Here is a 19,748-nt window from a genome sequence, read left to right as displayed (position 1 = left end):
TAGCTCTGCACAGAAAGCCCACCAGAACTCGTATGCTTGCTGCTGTCGGCGGCTAGGGGGGGTGTAAGTGAATATGCAACACACCCATGCAGGTGAGAGCACAGTGTGATTAATGTGAGGACACCTTCATACCTTGTGTGTTCCTAGGACTTTTCTGATCCCTTGGTGGATCAACAGCTTGTGTTGCTGGCTGGCTGTTCAGATAGCCTTAGCTCAAGTCATTTTCCTCCATTCTTGAGCATTTTCACACTTGTGGTGGAACTCTTGCTCTGGCCTCCTTCCACTGTAGGATCGACCACACCTCCATCAGGTAGACTAGCCTAACGCTGCACAGAATCTGCATAATGGCATTTTACTGTATGTTCCTTGGAATGTGTACTACCCTAGAAAGGAGATCTGGGTTCATTTCCCACTCTGCCACAGACTTCCTGTGTGGCCTAGGAAATCACTTCTCTGTGCTTCCATTCCTTTGGAGGAACACCCCCTGATCTCACAGGGTGTTCAGACTGAATCCATTGTTTTGTGAGGTGCTAAGGTACTACAGTGAAGAACACTTACAGAAGTAAGTGCCTACACGTTAAACAGACTTCCGTTAATGTTACCTCATATTGCCTCTTTAACGTCTGCCTTATGGGCTTCTTATCATTCATACCCACGTGACCCTTGTTGTGAAATTCCAGTGGCTATTTAAAAAGCATTTATTAAAATTCACAGGTTCCAAGGCCAGAAGGGACCACGTGTGATCATGTAGTCTGCTCTCTTGTATAACACAGACCATAGAACTTCCCCACGATGGTTCCTGGAACCAATCTTTTAGAAAAACATCCCATCTTGATTTAAATTGTGTCAGTGATGGAGAATCCACCATGATGTGTGGTGTAAGCAGTTCCAATGGTTAATTATTCACTGTGTAAAAATTTACTCCTTGTTTTCAGTCTTAATTTGTCTACCTTCAATTTCCAGCCATTCTGTGTTAGATTGACGAACCCATTATTAAAAGTTTGTTCCCCATGTAAGATATTTATAGACTATAATCTAGTCACCCTTTAACCTTCTCTTTGTTAAACTAAATAGATTGAGGTCCTTGAGTCTATCACTATAAGGCACATTTCCTAATGCTTGTGGCTCTTCTCTGAACACACTTTCTGATTTATCAACATCCTTCTTGAATTGTGGACACCAGAAGTGGACACAGTATTCCAGCAGTGGCTGCACCAGTGCCAAATACAGAGGTAAAATACCTTTCTACTCCGTCTCAAGATACACCTTTTTATGCATCCAAGGATTGCATTAGCCTCTTTGGCCATAGTGTTGCACTGGGAACTCATGTTCTTCTGATTATCCGCCATGACTCCCAAATCTTTTTGAGAATCACTGCTTGCCAGGTTACAGTCCCCCATCCTGTAAGTGTGGCCTACATTCTTTGTTCCTAAATCTATGCATTACCTTTAGCCATATTAAAACCCATATTGTTAGCTTTAGCCTGCCCCATTCATTATTTATCACTCCCCCAATTTTTGTGTCATCTGCAGACTTTATCAATGATGAACAAAATGATCTTCCAGGTCATAGATTAAAAATATTAAATAGCATAGGGCCAAAAACCAGACCCTGGGGGACCCCACTAGAAACACACCTGTTTGACAATTCTCCATTTACGCTTACATTTTGACTTGAGACCTATCATTTAGCCAGCTTTGAATCCATTTAATTTGTGCCATGTTAATTTTATCTCTAGTTTTTAATCAGTGTCATACAGAACAGAGTCAAATGACTTAGAGAAGGCTAAATATATTATATCAACATTATTACATTTATCAATCAAATTTATAATCTCAGCAAAAAAAGGATAGCAAGTTAGTTTGACAGGCTCTATTTTCCATAAACCCATGTTGACTGGCATTAATTATATTACCCTCCTTTTTAATTCTTTATTAATAGAGTCCCATATGAGCCGCTCCATTATCTTGCCCAGGATTAATGTCAGACTGACAAGCCTATAATTACCTGGGTCATCCTGTTCGCCCTTTTAAGATAATGGCACAACATTAACTTTCTTTGAGTCATCTGGAACTTCTCCAGTGTTCCAAGAACTATTGAAAATCAACATGAACAGTCAGCAAGCTTCCCAGCCAGCTTATTTAAAACTTTTGGATGCAAGTTGTCCAGACCTGCTGATTTGAAAATGTACAACTTTACTAGCTGTTTTTTAACATGCTCCTGAGATACTAGTGCAATGGAAGGAGTGTTATCCTATGGTGTAACCACACCTGTTTTTCCCAGATGCAGAACAGAAATATTTACTGAACATTTCTGCCTTTTCTGCATTAGTAATGATAATCTTACCTTTTCCAGGACCAATATCATTGTTAGGAATCTTTTTATTTCTAATATTCTTAAACTCCTTATTTTCCTTATCTCTGCTGGCTATAAATCTTTCCTTGTGTCCCTTTGCTTTCTTTGTCAGTTTTCTACACTTCTTAGCTTCTGATTTATATTCATTACTATCAACTTCCCTTTTCTTCCATTTGTTATACATTTTATAGCTGGCTTAACTTCCTCTCTAAAACTAAGTCATTTTTTTAAACCGATATACCTTTGTTCCTTGATTGTGGGATTATGATTTTTTGTGGCATCTAGTAAAATGTTCTTAAACAAGTCCCAATTATCATTCACATTTTTCTGATTAAATTCTTCCTCTCAGCTGATTTGGCTCCTAATTGTTTTCAGCTTTATGAAATTTGGTCTTTTTAAAGCTCTAAGTATGTAATATCACTAGTCTGGACTTTATTCTGTTTGCACATCATAAATGTGATCAAGTCATGATCATGTGCCCCTACACAACAATAAAACACCTGCGGCTGGCTTGTGTCAGCTGATTCGGGCTTGTGGGACCAGGGCTTATGGGGCTATAAAATTGTAGTGTAGAAGTTTGGGTTCATGCTGGAGTCTGTGCTCTAGAACCTCAATGCGGGTGTTTTATTGCAGTGTAGACATAATTTAAGTTACCATCAGTTTTTACTTCTGTGATCATTTCCTCTTTATCTGTGAACACCAGGTCTAATATAGAACTCCCCTGTGTTGGATGCAACACCTTTTGAGTTAAGAAATTGTCAGCTATAATATTTAGAATTCCAAGGATGTTTTACTACAGACTGCATGAGACATCTACTGTATGTCACACAAATGGAAGTCCTTCATGACCATGCAGCTTTTCCCCCTTACAATTTATACACAGGTGTGTAAGGAGCCGGTCATCCTGTTCACTAGTGTGATTTTGTGGTCTATAGCAGACACCAACAGATACCCCATCTTGTGCTCTTATCTGGTAGGACATTGATCCATAAGCATTCAAGGTCGTTTTCTTCTGAGTTATCCATGACTTGGAAACAAGTATGCCATTTTTTTTGACAGAGTGCCACTCCCCCTCCCCTTGTGCCCACGCGATCCTTCCGAAATAAACATTAGTTTCAACATTCCAGTCATGGGAATCGTCGCACGAAGGTTCAGTAATACTGGCTAGATCAAATTTATGCTCATAAATTAGCAATTCCACTTCCTCTTGGAGTTATTTAATAAAACAAAGTCTGAAAATGTCTGAAAGAGTTGATGACTGCATAAAATATCATGGAGAACCACCTTAATTACCCAAAGCTTTAGTCTGCAAACACTTTATTTTTACTTAAATTTATTTTAATTTAAATAATAACAATAAAGATGTCCTATACAAGGCTTTAGTACCCTAAAGCATAATGAACACAACAAAATCCCATTAGCATTAAATCAGCGATTCAGATAGGAACTCTGCCAGCCTACCACCTACAAAAAAAGCTCCGTTCCACCCAAGTTGATAAGTCAATGATTTATTTAAAAAAAAAAATCATTGTTTTTTAAATTTTAAATGAAATACAGGTTTATTTAAAAAAACACATTTAAAATTAAATTTGATATTCACCGGTTATGTTAAGGCCTAAACTACTTATAATTTATTAAATCATTTAAATTAAATGAAAAAAATAATATTTAGCAGTATATGAGCAACAAAGTGATTAAAGGTCTAGAAAACATGACCTATGAGGGAAGATTGAAAAAATTGCTTTGTCTGGAAAAGAGAAGATTGACAAGGGACATAACAGTTTTCAAGCACATAAAAGGTTGTTACAAGGAGGGGGGGAAAAGAATTGTTCTTAACCTCTGAGGATAGGACAAGAAGCAATGGGCTTAAATTGCAGCAAGGGAGGTTTAGGTTGGACATTAGGAAAAACTTCCTACCTATCAGGGTGGTTAAGCACTGGAATAAATTGCCCAGAGAGGTTGTAGAATCTCCATTGGAGATTTTTAAGAGCAGGTTAGACAAACTCCTATCAGGGGTGGTCTGGATAATACTTGGACTTGCCATGAGTGCAGGGGACTGGACTAGAAGACCTCTCAAGGTCCCTTCCAGTCCTATGATTCTGTTTGCTGCCAAATGTTAAAGAAAGTCAGACCAATGAACTGGTGGAAGTCACGGACTTAGCATCTGGAAACAAGAGTTCATTGAAATTCTAAACCAGCTTTTGACAGCCAAAGCCTTTCTGTAGGTGCAGAGAGAATATTTTCTTCATTTCAGTTTATTCAACTAGTTCAGCTCAATAATGAGTTCGCTCAAAGTTAAGAAATCAGGTGGGAGTTGGAAAAAGCGGGAAAGCTTGTTTTCCTCTTCTGGTCTCTGAATAAAAACTAGGTGTGAGAGAATGAGATCTGCTAAAGTCTTGAAGGACATGGTGACCAGAAACAATCAGTTAAGTTTACTAACTATAGATAATACATTTTAAACAAATCAGTTAGCTTTTAATGCAAAACATGTTTTGATTAACTTTATTCTTATGTATCTAGCACATCAAAGGTGGTTTTGTTTAATTAAAAAATAAAATCCAGTTTTTGTGCATTTTAAATTGAATTTCCATGGAGCTTGACACAATTATAAGTAAAAAATCAACTAGTGAACAGGCAACGTGTTGTTCACTGATTTCTAACATAATATAAAATGGAAAAATTAAGAATCTGAATAAATGTAAGTTAAGCTATATAATTGCTCAAGTAAATGTTTATAGATGTAGTGTGTCCTTGTTAACAAAAACGAAGCACCAAATTTAGCATAAAGGCTGTATTGAGTTTCAAGTCAATGTTTTAATGATTACCAATCAATGAGAATCAACTTTTCGTTAGGAAAATAAGTAAAACATACAAATGCATAGTGTAATTAAAATAGATTTTTAAATTAAGGTTTCCTGTTTGCTGATTTAAATCATGATTAAAATCTGAGAGTTAAATTGGATTAGTTCAGATCAGAACTCCTTGTTTCCACCTCTTTTCCATTCTGGGGATTTTAATGTTGTAAAGTCTGGTTTAGATTTTCATTTGCTAGTAATTCTGTATGATGTGTCTTACTCTGAAACGGTATGTGTGGAGCTTAAACATGGAATGGGGAGCTATATCCTTGTCTTCTAGTTTCTGCACCAAGAGGACTTCGCTGCCAAGCATGGTGAGATATGAATGAAACAGACTTTCCTCTTTTATGCAGTTTCCACATTTGATGGCTATAGAATTGGTAGGTTTTGTTGTGAGATTTTGGGACTGAGCTCTGGACTTTTCTGTTGATTTACTTCTGTTGGCAATATTTTCAGTAAACTGCTGGTTTGGTTTTTGTAGTGGTTGCCAGAGTTGTTCATTTAGTTGCCAGTTCCAGGTTGTTTGCTCACTTTTTAAGCATAGGTCTCCTTTTGATCTACTATATTGCTCTATTTAATCATAAGCTCTGAATTAACCCTCTGCCATATCATCTGTTGCTGGACCATGTTCTGTGTTTGTGGGCTGATGAGGAATTATGTGAGCATGTCTTTTTGCAAGCTTCCCAGTTTATTTTTATGCTTAGCCCAATATAAGGGATCAACTGCAAGTTGTTTTTGTTTGTTTGCCTCCTCAATTTAATTATCACTTAATTATCAAGTTCATAAAATAAGCATTATTGCTCTAGGAGTGCAAAAACTTTGTAATGTAAAAGGAAGTGAACCCACATTTCTGTATTTTAAGTTGGAGTATCAATTTACTGTACTTAACTGCTACTTAAAAGTATGTGGGTGAACTGTTCTATTTAAAAGATATTTGGTCCAGCCTTCTTTCCCTCTGTCTTGCAACCACTGCATTAAAAGCCTCATTGACTTTGATGGGAAGTAGGGCTGCAGAACTGAGCAACCTGTGTGTTTCTCTTTTTATACTTTGAGCATTAACTAGAAGTTTTTTGTTTATTGCTTTTCCCCCCTTAAGTGCTGGAAGGAAGATGATTCACTGAGGGCAAAAAAACTCCATGTAGTTCTTCAACTAGAAAAAATAAAGCAATTATGCAAAGTATTCTGGTGGTTTATAGGCCTGGTGCATTACCTACAAATCGTTGCCTTCATACTGAATCATTCTGAATTCTGTGACATTGAAACCAGAATAATGAACTGGTGAATGTTCTACAGTTCTGTAAGAAACAAAACTATTAAATTAGATGTGAAATTTCTTTTCTATTTTTTCTTGTGTGTGTGCAAAGTTTCCAGTCACACAACAGTGGAAGCAGTCACCTGTTACTCCTTTTTAAGTTTCTTATGTGAGTCTTTGTAGCAGTAGCCACACACATGTGAAAGCAGTAACTCTCTAGAGCTGTTTTAGTGAAACCAACGAACACTGGATTTGGTAAGGTTTGAATGATCTACTAGATGGAAAGTTCAGTTTAAATATAATCAATAGCATTCTTCTATGGTTATGCGGTTAGTTTTAGTTGGTAAACTTTATATATTATCTTCAAAATTAAGCAAAGTAAGCTGTCTTAAGCAAAGTAAGCTGTCATGGGATAAGAGGGCTGTGGACTGTGCAACTTGTGGTTTTCATACATGTTCTTTCTTTAATACACCTGTGAAGTTCAAGTATCTGTGTCTGAAACCTTTGTTCTATAAATAGTGTGCTCGATTTTCTTGATATTTGCAGTTTGTGCAGAAGCTTCAGTACATGCAGTAGTTACTCTTCAGTCTTTACACATTCACAAATTACTCTGGATCCAGAGTACACAGGGTGCAGGTGTTGGCTTCATTCTTGCCATGCTTTGTCCTGATAGTTCCTTCTAAGCTGGGAACAAAACATCTCCATTAAAATATTTTTAAACATGAGTTTCTTCCTGGGGTTAGGGTGGAATTAAAATGCATTTTGGAGTAAACTAGATAATCTTGGTCCAAAATGTTAGAACTTTTATAGTGAAAGTCAGGAGGCCAACATCAGAGGAATCCAGGAAAGTGGCCTGTCTCCTGTCGCCCCTGAGTAAGGTGACCGGATGTCCCGATTTTATAGGGACAGCGCTGATATTTGGGGCTTTGTCTTATATCGGCACCTATTACCTCTCACCCCTGTCCCAATTTTTCACACTTGCCCTCTGGTCATCCTCTCCCTGGGACTTGCTTATACTTAGAACTCTTCAAATACATGGATATCCACAAATACCTGGATCCGCAGATGCAGTTGTGTTGTTTAACAATTTTGTGGCTTGGATGTGGATCCAAATTTTTTATCTGCACAGAGCTCTCTACTCTTACCTTTCCTGGAAGAAAACAAAGGACCCTAAACCACCAAGTACTAGGTCTGAGTGTTTAGCTCACTAGTTTGTGTCAGTGTGAAAATGGCATGCAATACCATGCAAGTCCTGCTCTTGCAACTGTACATTCGTTGCACTCTGCCCGGGAGTGTGATGTATGGGAGGGACATTGCATTTCCATTATAAGGATAATTTGCAGTTTCAACTGTATCAGCGTAATGATGAGAGAAGTAAAGGTCTGAATAGTGAACTAGCCTGGTGTGAGGAGGGTGAAATCTTGCTTAGAGAAAACGTGAGGGCGGACTGGCTGTCTGGAAATTGTTTCCTCGGCTGGTTCATGTTGTGAAGGCAATAAAGTGCCTGGGCGGCAGGAAAGGTTTGTACTGAGGGTTTCATAGAATCAGAGAAGTGTAGGCCTGGAAGGGACCTCCAGAGGTCGTCTAGTCCAGTCCCTTGCTCTCAACACAGGACATTAATGTTGGTCATTAAACAGTGTATAGGAATTGTAGCAGAAATAGAGGGGGTTCTGATGGGTCACAAGAACGATTAGGAGCCTCTCATAATGGGGAGAGACTGAAATGATTTCTTAGAGAGGATATGTGATACGTGTGCAAAATAATGAGTAGTATAGCGCAGGTGGGTAACACAAGAACAAGGGAACATTGGAAAGGCAGGAAATTCAGAATGGATAGAAGGAAATAATACTCTTCCACACAGCACCCACCTAGCCTGTTGGATTTACAGATCTAAGACCTCTTCGAGGCCAGCGGGATTCAAAAAGGGCTTTTATTTGTATATGAATAGCAAGAAAAACCTAGAGTAGTTATAGTAAATATTAAAAATAAGGGTGTGTTGGTTTTTTGAAGGGATAGAAGCCTTCCTACTAGGGGCATAAGCTATCCCCTAGCTAATTGGGGTTATGAGGAAACTTCTTTTTTTCTGGTGTGACGCCATCCTGTAACTGGCTAGTGCCGGATTTCTTGCATCTTTCTCTGAAGCGGCTGGTACTGGGGTATATGTGTACCCTATCCTGATTCAGCCTGGCAGTTCCCGTGTTCCTGTGGATCTTTGCTATATTTCCCAAACGATTTAAAAGATGAATAGTGGGGGGGGGCTTTCAGTTGCATGAGCTCAGTTTTGTGAATGCTCAGGCTGAGTCTAGGAGATGCAGGAAGAAATGTTCTCTTGAGCAGGCTGCGTGGAACGGTCGTATACGTAAGAGATTAAAATGAGCTTTGTGATCATTAGAATTCAAATTTTAGACTTCTAATGGCTGAACAGAAGACTTGCCAGACTGGAACAGACCAGTGGTCCATCTTCTGGGGAAAGATTGAGTGGAAAAAATTGGATTTGTTTAGTCTGGAGAAGAGAAGTCTTAGGTGGGAAATAAGTCTTCAAGTTTGTAAAAGGTTGTTTTATAGAGGAGGGTGATTAAATGTCTTTATCCACTGAAGACAGGACTAGAAGTAATGGGCTTAAATTGCAGCAAGGGAGCTTTAGGTTAGACCTTAGGAAGAATTTTGTAACTGTAAGAGTAGTTTAAGCACTGGAACAAATTACCTAGGGAGATGGTGGAATCCCCATCATTAGGTGTTTGTCTAACCTGTTCTTTAAACCTCTATCAGGGACAGATAATATAGTGCAGAGGACTGGACTGGATGACCTATCAAGGTCCCTTCCTGTCCTACATTTCTATGAGTCTCTGGCCAGATGGATAATGCTGGACACTTCCAAGAAAGGCATTACATTCCTGTAATGCCCTTAATTCTGCAATACCTTACCTTCTTCCTAACAACTGGTGATCCCATTATAAAAGCACCAATGGCATATTGTACTGTTGAACCTCGATACTGCTAATTTAATTGAACAAAACTAAGCCATGCTTCTGCTACACGTTCACTTTTTGAACCCACACTTACATATAGCATGACTCTCTTGCACTATTTGGTTCACCATGTGGATGGGATTTTTTTTTCTTCCCAGTCAACGACGTACCAAAACTCTGCCCTCTGGCAGGGCTCAAGCCACTGCTGGTAACTGGCATTGTGGAGGCAAAGCATGCTACCATAACAGGGTTTAGAAAATTCTTCCCAGCAAGGTTTCAAGCTCTGTTGTGGGCAGGGTCTTGTGTTGCTGCCTGTTGCTAACAGTGGTCATATTGGGATCCAGGAAGTGGGTGGGCGAAGCCTGCCCACTGCTAAAGGATCCCCCCCAGCCTAAAGCGGGGGGGGTCCACAGGACCTGGAAAACCAAATAATTACGGGGGACAACTAATGAACAGCAGGGACAGGAGTGTGGTCAAAGGGTCAAATGAAGGAAACCGGACGGGAACACAGAGCAGAGAACCCTGGACAGCGCCCAATGCTTCCTCAAAGGCGTCAAGGGAGTCAGTGGACGCCGCCCAGAGGAACTCTGCCCGGAGGCATGAACGGACGGAGGATCGGAAATAGGCCCCACAGTCACAGGAGACTCCATCAGCCAACCTCCTCACCCTGGTTTTATAGATGGCCACTTTAGCCAGGGCCAGGAGGAGGTTGACCAGGAGGTCCCATGACTTAGTGGGGCCACGGACAGGGAGTGCATAGATAAGGAGGTGATGGGAAAAGTGCAACCAAAATCTTAACAAAATATTCGTGAGGAGCTGGAATAGGGGCTGCAGCCTGGTGCACTCCAGGTAGACGTGTGCCAGGGTTTCCCTCACGCCGCAGAAGGGGCAGGTGTCTGGGATTGGGGTGAACCATGCCAAGTACACACCCGTGCTCACGGCCCTGTGAAGGAGCCGCCAAGTAATATCCCCGACAGGCCTCGGGACCAAGGTGGAATATAGGCCGGCCCACCGGGGCTCCTCGCCCTCTAGAGGTGGTCGGAGGTCCCGCCACTTTGTGTCTGGGCGGGACGCGAGGGTGAGGACATGCTAACAGTGGTGCTGGGTTGCAAGAACTCCCATGTGAACCGTGTGCCGTTTTACACCTGCAGATATTCTTATCCCTTGAGTGTTTAATATTGAAAGTCGTGTTTTCAGATGAAGTATTTTTTCTGTTCAGGGAAGGTTTATGCAAATTGTAAGTGTAAATATAGCTTGACTCTTTCTGTATCTGTAGGTGGGTCCAGCACAAATATTTTGTCTTTACCACATAGTGGCTATAAAAAAAAATTTAAAAAAATCTGAATGCGAAAATGCTCTAGAGTCTAAGAATTTTACATGAGGGTGATTGTTGGTTTTCAGCCACTTGGCCCAGGGCCCTTTGTCGGATGACCAATGTGTGTGTTGCCTAGTTTTAAAATAAGGTCTAGTGAGGGGGTCCTACGCTTCCCTGAAGAAGCTGTGGGCTAGCTATGTGATGGGCGTCTGTCCTGGGGGGACGTGGTGAGGACAGCAGCTGCTCCTCTGGCTCATTAGGGAGCTCGACAAGAGAGGAATAGGAAAAAGTGACTGTGTGGCCATTTTTGGCAGAAAGTGTGGCCAGCTGTATGAGGCAGCGGCTAGTGAAGTACAGAGTTACCTGGTCTGGTCTCCACAGACCACAGAGTTCAACTAAAGATTTCTTAGAGAGTGGCAGTGAGAACCTGTTCTACAGATGCCACCAAATGCACCCTCAGACCAAAGGCCCAGAGCCAGTGCCTGTGGGCAAAATGTCCATTGACTCCAGTGAGAGTAGGCTCATATCCTGATTGGATGCTTGGCAATACAGTTATAGTCCAAATGGCATTTGTTATCCTACAATTAACTCTACTCTCCACCCATGCTGCATCCCTGTCCTTAAATCTTGCTTCCTGTTATTTTATTCGCCACACTGGATCAAAGCTGTTTATATTTGGCTTCTTATGCTCACTCTGTTAGAGTTGTTTTCAGACTTTCATGATAACATTCTGAACTGAAGTTCATTGGCTGTGTTTTGAATGCAGTAATTGCATTTGATTTACTCCTCAATCTAACATTAATAGTAGGACTAAGCCTGAAAGTCCTATGCAAACAATGAGTGAAGTGGCAGAAAAGTACTTTCCTTTAGCACTTTTCAGTTTTCTCAATGGTCCCGCAGTTTGTCACTCAGTTCTAGTTATGGTATTTGCTCCAGGCTATACTGGTGTGTGGTTTCTGGTTCAAAACCCAAACCACTTGTTAAAGAGTATTGTGAAGCACTGAGTAGTGGATAATTAAAAAAACAAACCACGAAAACCACAAGCAGTAACACTTGTGGGTTCCCTTCTTCTGGGGCTCTTTGGGGAGGAATGTTGAAGTATTTATATTGGGTGCCCTTCTTCTAGGACCTCAGGCCTGTCAGTTTCCCTTCTTCTTCTCCCCTAACAAACATTATGACAGGTTAGTATAAAGTTAAGAGATCATTGAGAATATCCAGCTAATGCCGAGGACTAAACTAAAGGATCATTGCAAATAAATTCTTTGCTGCATCACCATTAGGAGCTTCCTTTTGAGTGAGTTGTGAGGAGCTCCATTTAGTTTAGTGGACTGAGGAACTGGAATCTACTCAATGTAATTGGTTATACTGTATGAGGCTTATCGTTCATTATCCATTAGCACCTGAGATTTGATATTGCAAAGTCATAAAAGCACTTCTTGTGAGCCTCAACATGCTGTACATAGAACATATCCTAGAAAAATAAAACTGTGATTAAGAACTAGAAAAATCTGCTTTAAACCTACATTTAAATAGGACCAATGAGTTGTCGAGGTGGAAGATGTCACCTCCATGTAGCAGCATGGCTGAAAGCCTGGTATTTGGAACTGGCAAGTGGAGGTATCCAGACCTCCAATTCAGCTTCTGAGCAGATGTCGCTACAGGAACTAATGGCTTGTCTTCACTGAGGAGCAGGGTGCCCTACAGGCATGTGATTTCTAAAGCAAACAAGTTGTGCACTAACTGGTGTGTGCAGACCCTGCAGTGTGCACTAGAACTTCCCTACTGCGCTTTCACATAATGCGGTTTGAATCTCTAGGGAGCTACTAGTGCACACAGAAGAGTCTACACATTCCAATCAATGCGCTTTAGAAATCACACACCTGTAGTGTGCATTACCCCATCATGTAGACAAGCCTGAAGTTGCAAAGCTGGGGGGATGATGCTGTGCAGCAGAGGGACTTAGGGGCCTTATATCAGCAGGCTCACAATAAGTGCTCAGGTGTTTTTCATTTTTGTCTTTGCAGTTTGTCCACCTGCTTGTAAGTCACAAGGCTGCACCCCTGATGGTCAGTGCTGTCACAGCGAATGCCTGGGCAACTGCTCGGAGCCCAACAATCCTGAGAAGTGTGTGGCTTGCCGTAACTTTTACCTTAATGGCAAGTGTGTGGAGACCTGCCCAGCCAAGTACTATCGCTTCGAGGGATGGCGTTGCGTGACCTTCAGCTTCTGCCAGGAGCTGCACAACAAGTGCAAAAATGCCAGGGAATCAGGGTGCCATGTTATTCACAACAATGAGTGTGTTCATGAGTGCCCATCGGGATACATCATGAACTCCAGCAAGTAAGTGATGTCCATGTTGTTGCCCATTGTTGTTGTTTGTGTTGTCAGTTGTGTGTCACACTTATTTAGAAACACACATGCTGTAGCATAGGGTTCGTATTCTGTACCTTGAATGAGAAACAACTCCAGTGTTGCGTCTTATTGACTCATAGATTTTTAAGGCCAGAAGGGACCATCATGAACAGCTAGTCTGACCTCCTGCAACACAACGCAGGTCACAGAACCCCACCCACTCACTCCTGTAATAGGCCCATAACCTCCAGCTGAGTTACTGACGTCCTCAAATCTTGATTTAAGACTTCAAATTACAGAGAATCCACCATTTACTGTACTTCAGATCCGCAGCTGACCTGTGCCCCATGCTTCAGAGGAAGGCAAAAAATCCCAGGGTCTCTGCCAATTTGATCTGGGGGGGGAAATTCTTACCCAACCCCAAATATGGCAGTCAGTTAGACCCTGAGACCAACCCACCAGACACCTGGGAAAGATTTATTGTAGTAACTTAAAGCCTCCCCATCTAATGGCCCATCTCCAGCTGTTTGGGAATATATGCTAATAGCCGTTGTGGATGGGCCATATGGCGTTGTAGGCAATCTCATCGTACTATGATAAAGGGACGGTGTAACAAACAAGTAGTGCACGTGCAGAAGAGAGGATAGTCTTTCTTACCATTCTCAGGGCTTTAAGGACAAAAGAATAAAATAGTGTATATAGTTATGCTGTTGATCGCAGAACACCTTTTTTCTCCCACAATAAAATTATATATTGTGATGAGTCAGATATCTGTAGTTTTGTGTTCATGTACATTTGCTCTTTGATTAACAAATCAGGGAATTCATGCTATGGCTGGATTTTTGAATCTTTTTCCTGTTTTGTATTTCAAACATGTGAACCAGCAGCCCCGAAAGTGGGCTCTGCATTGCTTGTGTAACAGCAAGGTCTTCCTCTTGCCTGCCCCTACTCACACCAGTCCTTCTGCCACTGGGACTTGCTCACAATGTCCTGGTGCTTTTCCTGGAGGAGATGAGAGTTTTCCTTTGAATTATACTGGAAGTAGGTGCTGGTGTCATAACTGCAAGAAGAGCTTGTCTTTTTACTGCCATTAAAAAAAAAACAGTCTCCTAAGTCCAAAACACATCAATATAAATCTGTTTACCTTTTTTAAATATAGTTCTGTGTACTGTCTTCCAGCTGCTGATAGAGAAATCCTAGGAAATGTGCTGCGCCCTGTTCATGAATTATTTGTTTGGTTACGTACTTTAAAATGGAGGATGGGCCTGGCTTTCTTGCTGTTGAGTAAAATGCATCTCTAAGTTACAAATAGCATGAATTAACCCTAAGAGCAGGAGCTACAATCTTGTCTTCACAAAGAATAATTTTCCCCTTCATGTGAATGGTTTTGAAAAGCCATGGGCTTAAAAAGTTCAGGATCTGGCATATTAGCAAGAGGGAACAGAGAGCAGTTGGTTCTGGAAGATCTTTACAGTACTTTGTCTCCAGTAAATACCATTTGAGTTAGAGCACAGCATGCAGACGTGCCTAGGTGAGACGGAAAGTAGCTGTCTTCTTTCCTTTGTCACCACAGGAATTTCATCTTAGTAGAGGAACAGTTCAGTGCTATGAGTTCTCTCATTCAGATTTCTCTGGGAGGTTGGCTGGTTAATTGTGGTCTTAAATTGCATAGGACAAGAAGCAATGGTCTTAAATTGCAACAAGGGCAGTTTAGGTTGGACGTTAGGCATTAGGAAAAACTTCCTAACTGTCAGGGTGGTTAAGCACTGGAATAAATTGCCTAGGGAAGTTATGGAATCTCCATCATTGGAGATTTTTAAGAGCAGGTTAGAGAAACACCTGTCAGGGATGCTCTAGATCAGTGGTTCCCAAACTTGTTCCACTGCTTGTACAGGGAAAGCCCCCGGTGGGCCGGGCCGGTTTGTTTACCTGCCGCGTCCGCAGGTTTGGCCGATCGCGGCTCCTAGTGGCTGCGGTTCGCTGCTCCAGGCCAATGGGAGCTGCTGGAAGCATCAGCCAGTACCTCCCTCAGCCCGCTCCATTTCCAGCAGCTCCCATTGGCCTGGAGTAGCGAACCGCGGCCACTAGGAGCTGCAATCGGGCTGGATTAGATGACCTCTCAAGGTCCCTTCCAGTCCTGTGATTCATTGTTGAATTAAAGAATCAAAGCTACTTAAACCAGCAGGTTTCAGAGTAACAGCCGTGTTAGTCTGTATTCGCAAAAAGAAAAGGAGTACTTGTGGCACCTTAGAGACGAACCAATTTATTTGAGCATAAGCTTTCGTAAGCTACAGCTCACTTCATCGAATGCATACTGTGGAAAATACAGAAGATGTTCTTATACATACAAACCATGAAAAAATGGGTGTTTACCACTACAAAAGGTTTTCTCTCCCCCCACCCCACTCTCCTGCTGGTAATAGCTTATCTAAAGTGATCACTCTCCTTACAATTGGCCCCACAGTATGCCAACATTTTTATGGCTGACTTAGAACAACGCTTCCTCAGCTCTCATCCACTAACGCCCCTACTCTACTTGCGCTATATTGATGACATCTTCATCACCTGGACCCATGGAAAAGAAGCCCTTGAGAAATTCCACCGTGATTTCAACAATTTCCATCCCAACATCAACCTCAGCCTGGTCCAGTCCACACAAGAGATCCACTTCCTGGACACTACGGTGCTAATAAACGATGGTCACATAAACACCACCCTATACCGGAAACCTACTGACCGCTATTCCTACCTACATGCCTCCAGCTTTCAGCCTGACCACACCACACGATTCATTGTCTACAGCCAAGCTCTGCGATACAACCGCATTTGCTCCAACCCCTCAGACAGAGACAAACACCTACAAGATCTCTATCAAGCCTTCTTACAACTACAATACCCACCTGCGGAAGTGAAGAAACAGATTGATAGAGCCAGAAGAGTTCCCAGAAGTCACCTACTCCAGGACAGGCCTAACAAAGAAAATAACAGAACGCCACTAGCCGTCACCTTCAGCCCCCAACTAAAACCCCTCCAACGCATTATTAAGGATCTACAACCTATCCTGAAGGATGACCCATCACTCTCACAGATCTAGGGAGACAGGTCAGTCCTTGCCTACAAACAGCCCCCCAACCTGAAGCAAATACTCACCAGCAACCACATACCACACAACAGAACCACTAACCCAGGAACCTATCCTTGCAACAAAGCCCGTTGCCAACTGTGTCCACATATCTATTCAGGGGACACCATCACAGGGCCTAATCACATCAGCCACACCATCAGAGGCTCGTTCACCTGCACATCTACCAATGTGATATATGCCATCATGTGCCAGCAATGCCCCTCTGCCATGTACATTGGTCAAACTGGACAGTCTCTACGTAAAAGAATAAATGGACACAAATCAGATGTGAAGAATTATAACATTCATAAACTAGTCGGAGAACACTTCAATCTCTCTGGTCACGCGATTACAGACATGAAAGTTGCGATATTACAACAGAAAAACTTCAAAACCAGACTCCAGCGAGAGACTGTTGAATTGGAATTCATTTGCAAATTGGATACAATTAACTTAGGCTTGAATAGAGACTGGGAGTGGCTAAGTCATTATGCAAGGTAACCTATTTCCCCTTGTTTTTTCCTACCTACACCCCCCCCACCCCCCACCCCGTTCCTCAGACGTTCTTGTTAAACCCTGGATTTGTACTGGAAATGGTCCACCTTGATTATCATACATATTGTAAGGAGAGTGATCACTTTAGATAAGCTATTACCAACAGGAGAGTGGGTTTGTGTGTGTGGAAAAAAGTGGGGGGGGGAGGAGAAAACCTGGATTTGTGCTGGAAATGGCCCACCTTGATTATCATACACATTGTAAGGAGAGTGATCACTTTAGATAAGCTATTACCAGCAGGAGAGTGGGGTGGGGGGAGAGAAAACCTTTTGTAGTGGTAAACACCCATTTTTTCATGGTTTGTATGTATAAGAACATCTTCTGTATTTTCCACAGTAAGCATCCGATGAAGTGAGCTGTAGCTTACGAAAGCTTATGCTCAAATAAATTGGTTAGTCTCTAAGGTGCCACAAGTATTCCTTTTCTTTTAAACCATCAGATGATTGTTTCTTTATCAGATCTCTCATTCTGGTTTTGATTCACAAACTGGTGAGGAGAAATTGTCCTCTGTCACAATATCTTGTATTCCAGTGCTGGGACTTCAACAAAGAAAAAAGTGATTTTTAGGAATATTCAAGTGTTATGTGAGGTTGTTCAGAGTCAGGTATTATGTGTGATGCAGGTAGACCACTCAGCATATTGTCAAAATACTGTTGTGTTTTCAAGTGATTACCCTGCATGTGTGAATTCTGATGGAGAAGCCCCAGTTTATGCCCTGCAAAAACATCTCTCATGTGTCTTCTGCACTCTCTTGTTTTTCAGCCTGCACTGTTCTCCATGTGCGGGGCCCTGTCCGAAGGTTTGTGACTACGGCAAAGAGAAGATAATTGATTCAGTGACATCTGCACAGGAGCTTCGTGGCTGCACCATCATTAATGGAAGTTTAGTCATAAACATCCGTGGAGGAAGTAAGCTCTGCATCTTATGAGCTGCATCAGGGAGAACTTGCAGAATGTGGAAAAGCATGACAGTGGGGGGAGAGAACTGAATGTCAAAAAAGACAATGAGGCAGTGTCTATTGAGCCTGAGATCTCTGCAGGGCTTTTAAAGCTTGAATGCGGAGAATTTATTTGCAGAAAGCGTGCTTCAGCCCCACAGTGATTCAAGAATTAATCCCTCTATGTATCAGAGTAACAGCCGTGTTAGTCTGTATTCGTAAAAAGAAAAGGAGTACTTGTGGCACCTTAGAGACTAACCAGTTTATTTGAGCATGAGCTTTCGTGAGCTACAGCTCACTTCATCGGATGCATAGCATATCGTGGAAACTGCAAAACATAAGTTAAATTTCATAGTTTGAAGTTTAGAAGGGATCATCGTGATCATCTAGACTGACCCTCCTGTATAACACAGGCCAAAGAACTGCTCCAGAATAATTCCCAGAGCAGATCTTTTAAAACAATATCCATTTATACAGAGAAATATGGGATCTGGTACAGTGCTCATCACCATGGTATCAGAGAGACTAAACCTATTGTTTCCCTCTCCCCAGATAACATAGCAGCTGAGCTTGAAGCGAATCTTGGCTTGATTGAAGAAATCTCAGGTTATCTAAAAATTCGCCGCTCCTATGCCTTGGTTTCTCTTTCTTTTTTTCGTAAGCTACATCTGATTAAAGGGGAGACGTTAGAAGCTGGGTGAGTTTTTATATAAGATGCTTCAGTCTGTTATTACATATTGGGGGCCAATGTAAGTAATCAGGAGAATGTTAGCAGATTTATTTTTAAACGTGTGTTTAATTGCTCTCTGCCCATAGTTGCAGCCTGTCCTTATGGGTACTCTGTGTGGGGAACTTTCATGTGATGTGTGGATTAGTGCAAGAGAAAAGCCAGTTTATGAATGAACCCATCCTTGTCCATTCTCTCCTTCTCACAGGAATTACTCCTTCTATGCCCTCGACAATCAGAACCTGCGCCAGCTCTGGGACTGGAGCAAACACAACCTCAGCATAGCACGGGGGAAGCTCTTCTTTCATTATAACCCCAAACTGTGCTTGTCAGAAATCCACAAGATGGAGGAGATCTCTGGGACTAAGGGACGTCAGGAGAGGAATGACATAGCCCTGAAGACAAATGGCGACCAAGCCTCTTGTAAGGAAGCTTCATAATGTGATGAGATCTGTGCTGTATGCACCCCCTTGCTAACCTCCTTGTTTGGCTTGTGAACTTCTCAGGGCAGGGACTGTCCTGATGCTCTCTGTGTAAAGCCCCAGGCACATCAGTTACTCTGTAAGCTAGCTGAAGGGACACACTCAACTTAACATGAGTTAAAAGTAGTTTCAGGTCTGATCTCTGCCCTGGAGGCCCCCTTCCAGCTTTTGTGGTTATAGAATTTTCCCCAAAAACATTTTGTGGTGGTCTTCCCCCTCCCACTCTTTGACTGGGAGCTCTTCAGGCAGGATCTGGTCAGCCTTGTGCCTGCGCAGCCTGTCACATGCCACAGCCTCGATCCTGAGTGGAGCATCTGGGCCCTGCTGCTGGGCACATGTTTAATGATCTCCTTTCTCTGTGCGATGGGAAGTGGTGACACTGAACTGTATGCTGCAAAATAAACTGAAAAGGAGAGAGAGTATTTCTGCTCAGTTCGTCTGGAACGGTTGCTGTGACAACTGTTGGAGAAACTTTTCAGGCAGAAATGTGACTTATTTTTAAAGTCTGGCAGTTTCCTTTCAAGTAATAATAAGGACGGTTCCATGTCAACAGAGCTAAGGAATATAGAGGGGGCAGCTTTGCCTCTAGCAGCATTCCCAGGCCTTAGCCTGAGTGCCAGCATCTCACCCTGTTCCCAGGAAAAGGTGCCATTCAAACAAGCTTTCCCATGGTTGAGCAGGGCACAACGGGTGCCAGTCGAGCCTCTCAGACCCACTCCAGTGTTAGGTGAGGCAGAGTGAGCTGGATCGGAGGGTTCTGCCTCTGCAGGATTCCTATCCCCTCTCCAGTCAAAGAGCAGCAATGGGCTTTTCCCAGAGCCAGAG

General features: G+C 42.1%; 1 protein-coding gene across 3 annotated transcripts in view; it reads left to right on the top strand.

Annotated features, from left to right (window-relative positions):
- The window catches only part of INSR (insulin receptor), a 105,004-nt gene that overhangs the window by 52,035 nt on the left and 33,221 nt on the right, over positions 1-19,748 (top strand). For all 3 annotated transcript variants that reach the window (XM_037886057.2, XM_043536032.1, XM_037886056.2), the window contains exons 3-6: positions 12,771-13,086; positions 17,540-17,685; positions 18,267-18,411; positions 18,650-18,864. In XM_037886057.2, the coding sequence (XP_037741985.1) occupies positions 12,771-13,086; positions 17,540-17,685; positions 18,267-18,411; positions 18,650-18,864 (822 nt within the window). The remainder of the gene's footprint in view (positions 1-12,770; positions 13,087-17,539; positions 17,686-18,266; positions 18,412-18,649; positions 18,865-19,748) is intronic.

Source organism: Chelonia mydas, chromosome 25 (genome assembly GCF_015237465.2).
Source record: "Chelonia mydas isolate rCheMyd1 chromosome 25, rCheMyd1.pri.v2, whole genome shotgun sequence".
Taxonomy (NCBI): Eukaryota; Metazoa; Chordata; order Testudines; family Cheloniidae; genus Chelonia; species Chelonia mydas.
This window is presented reverse-complemented; position numbering and strand designations above follow the sequence as displayed.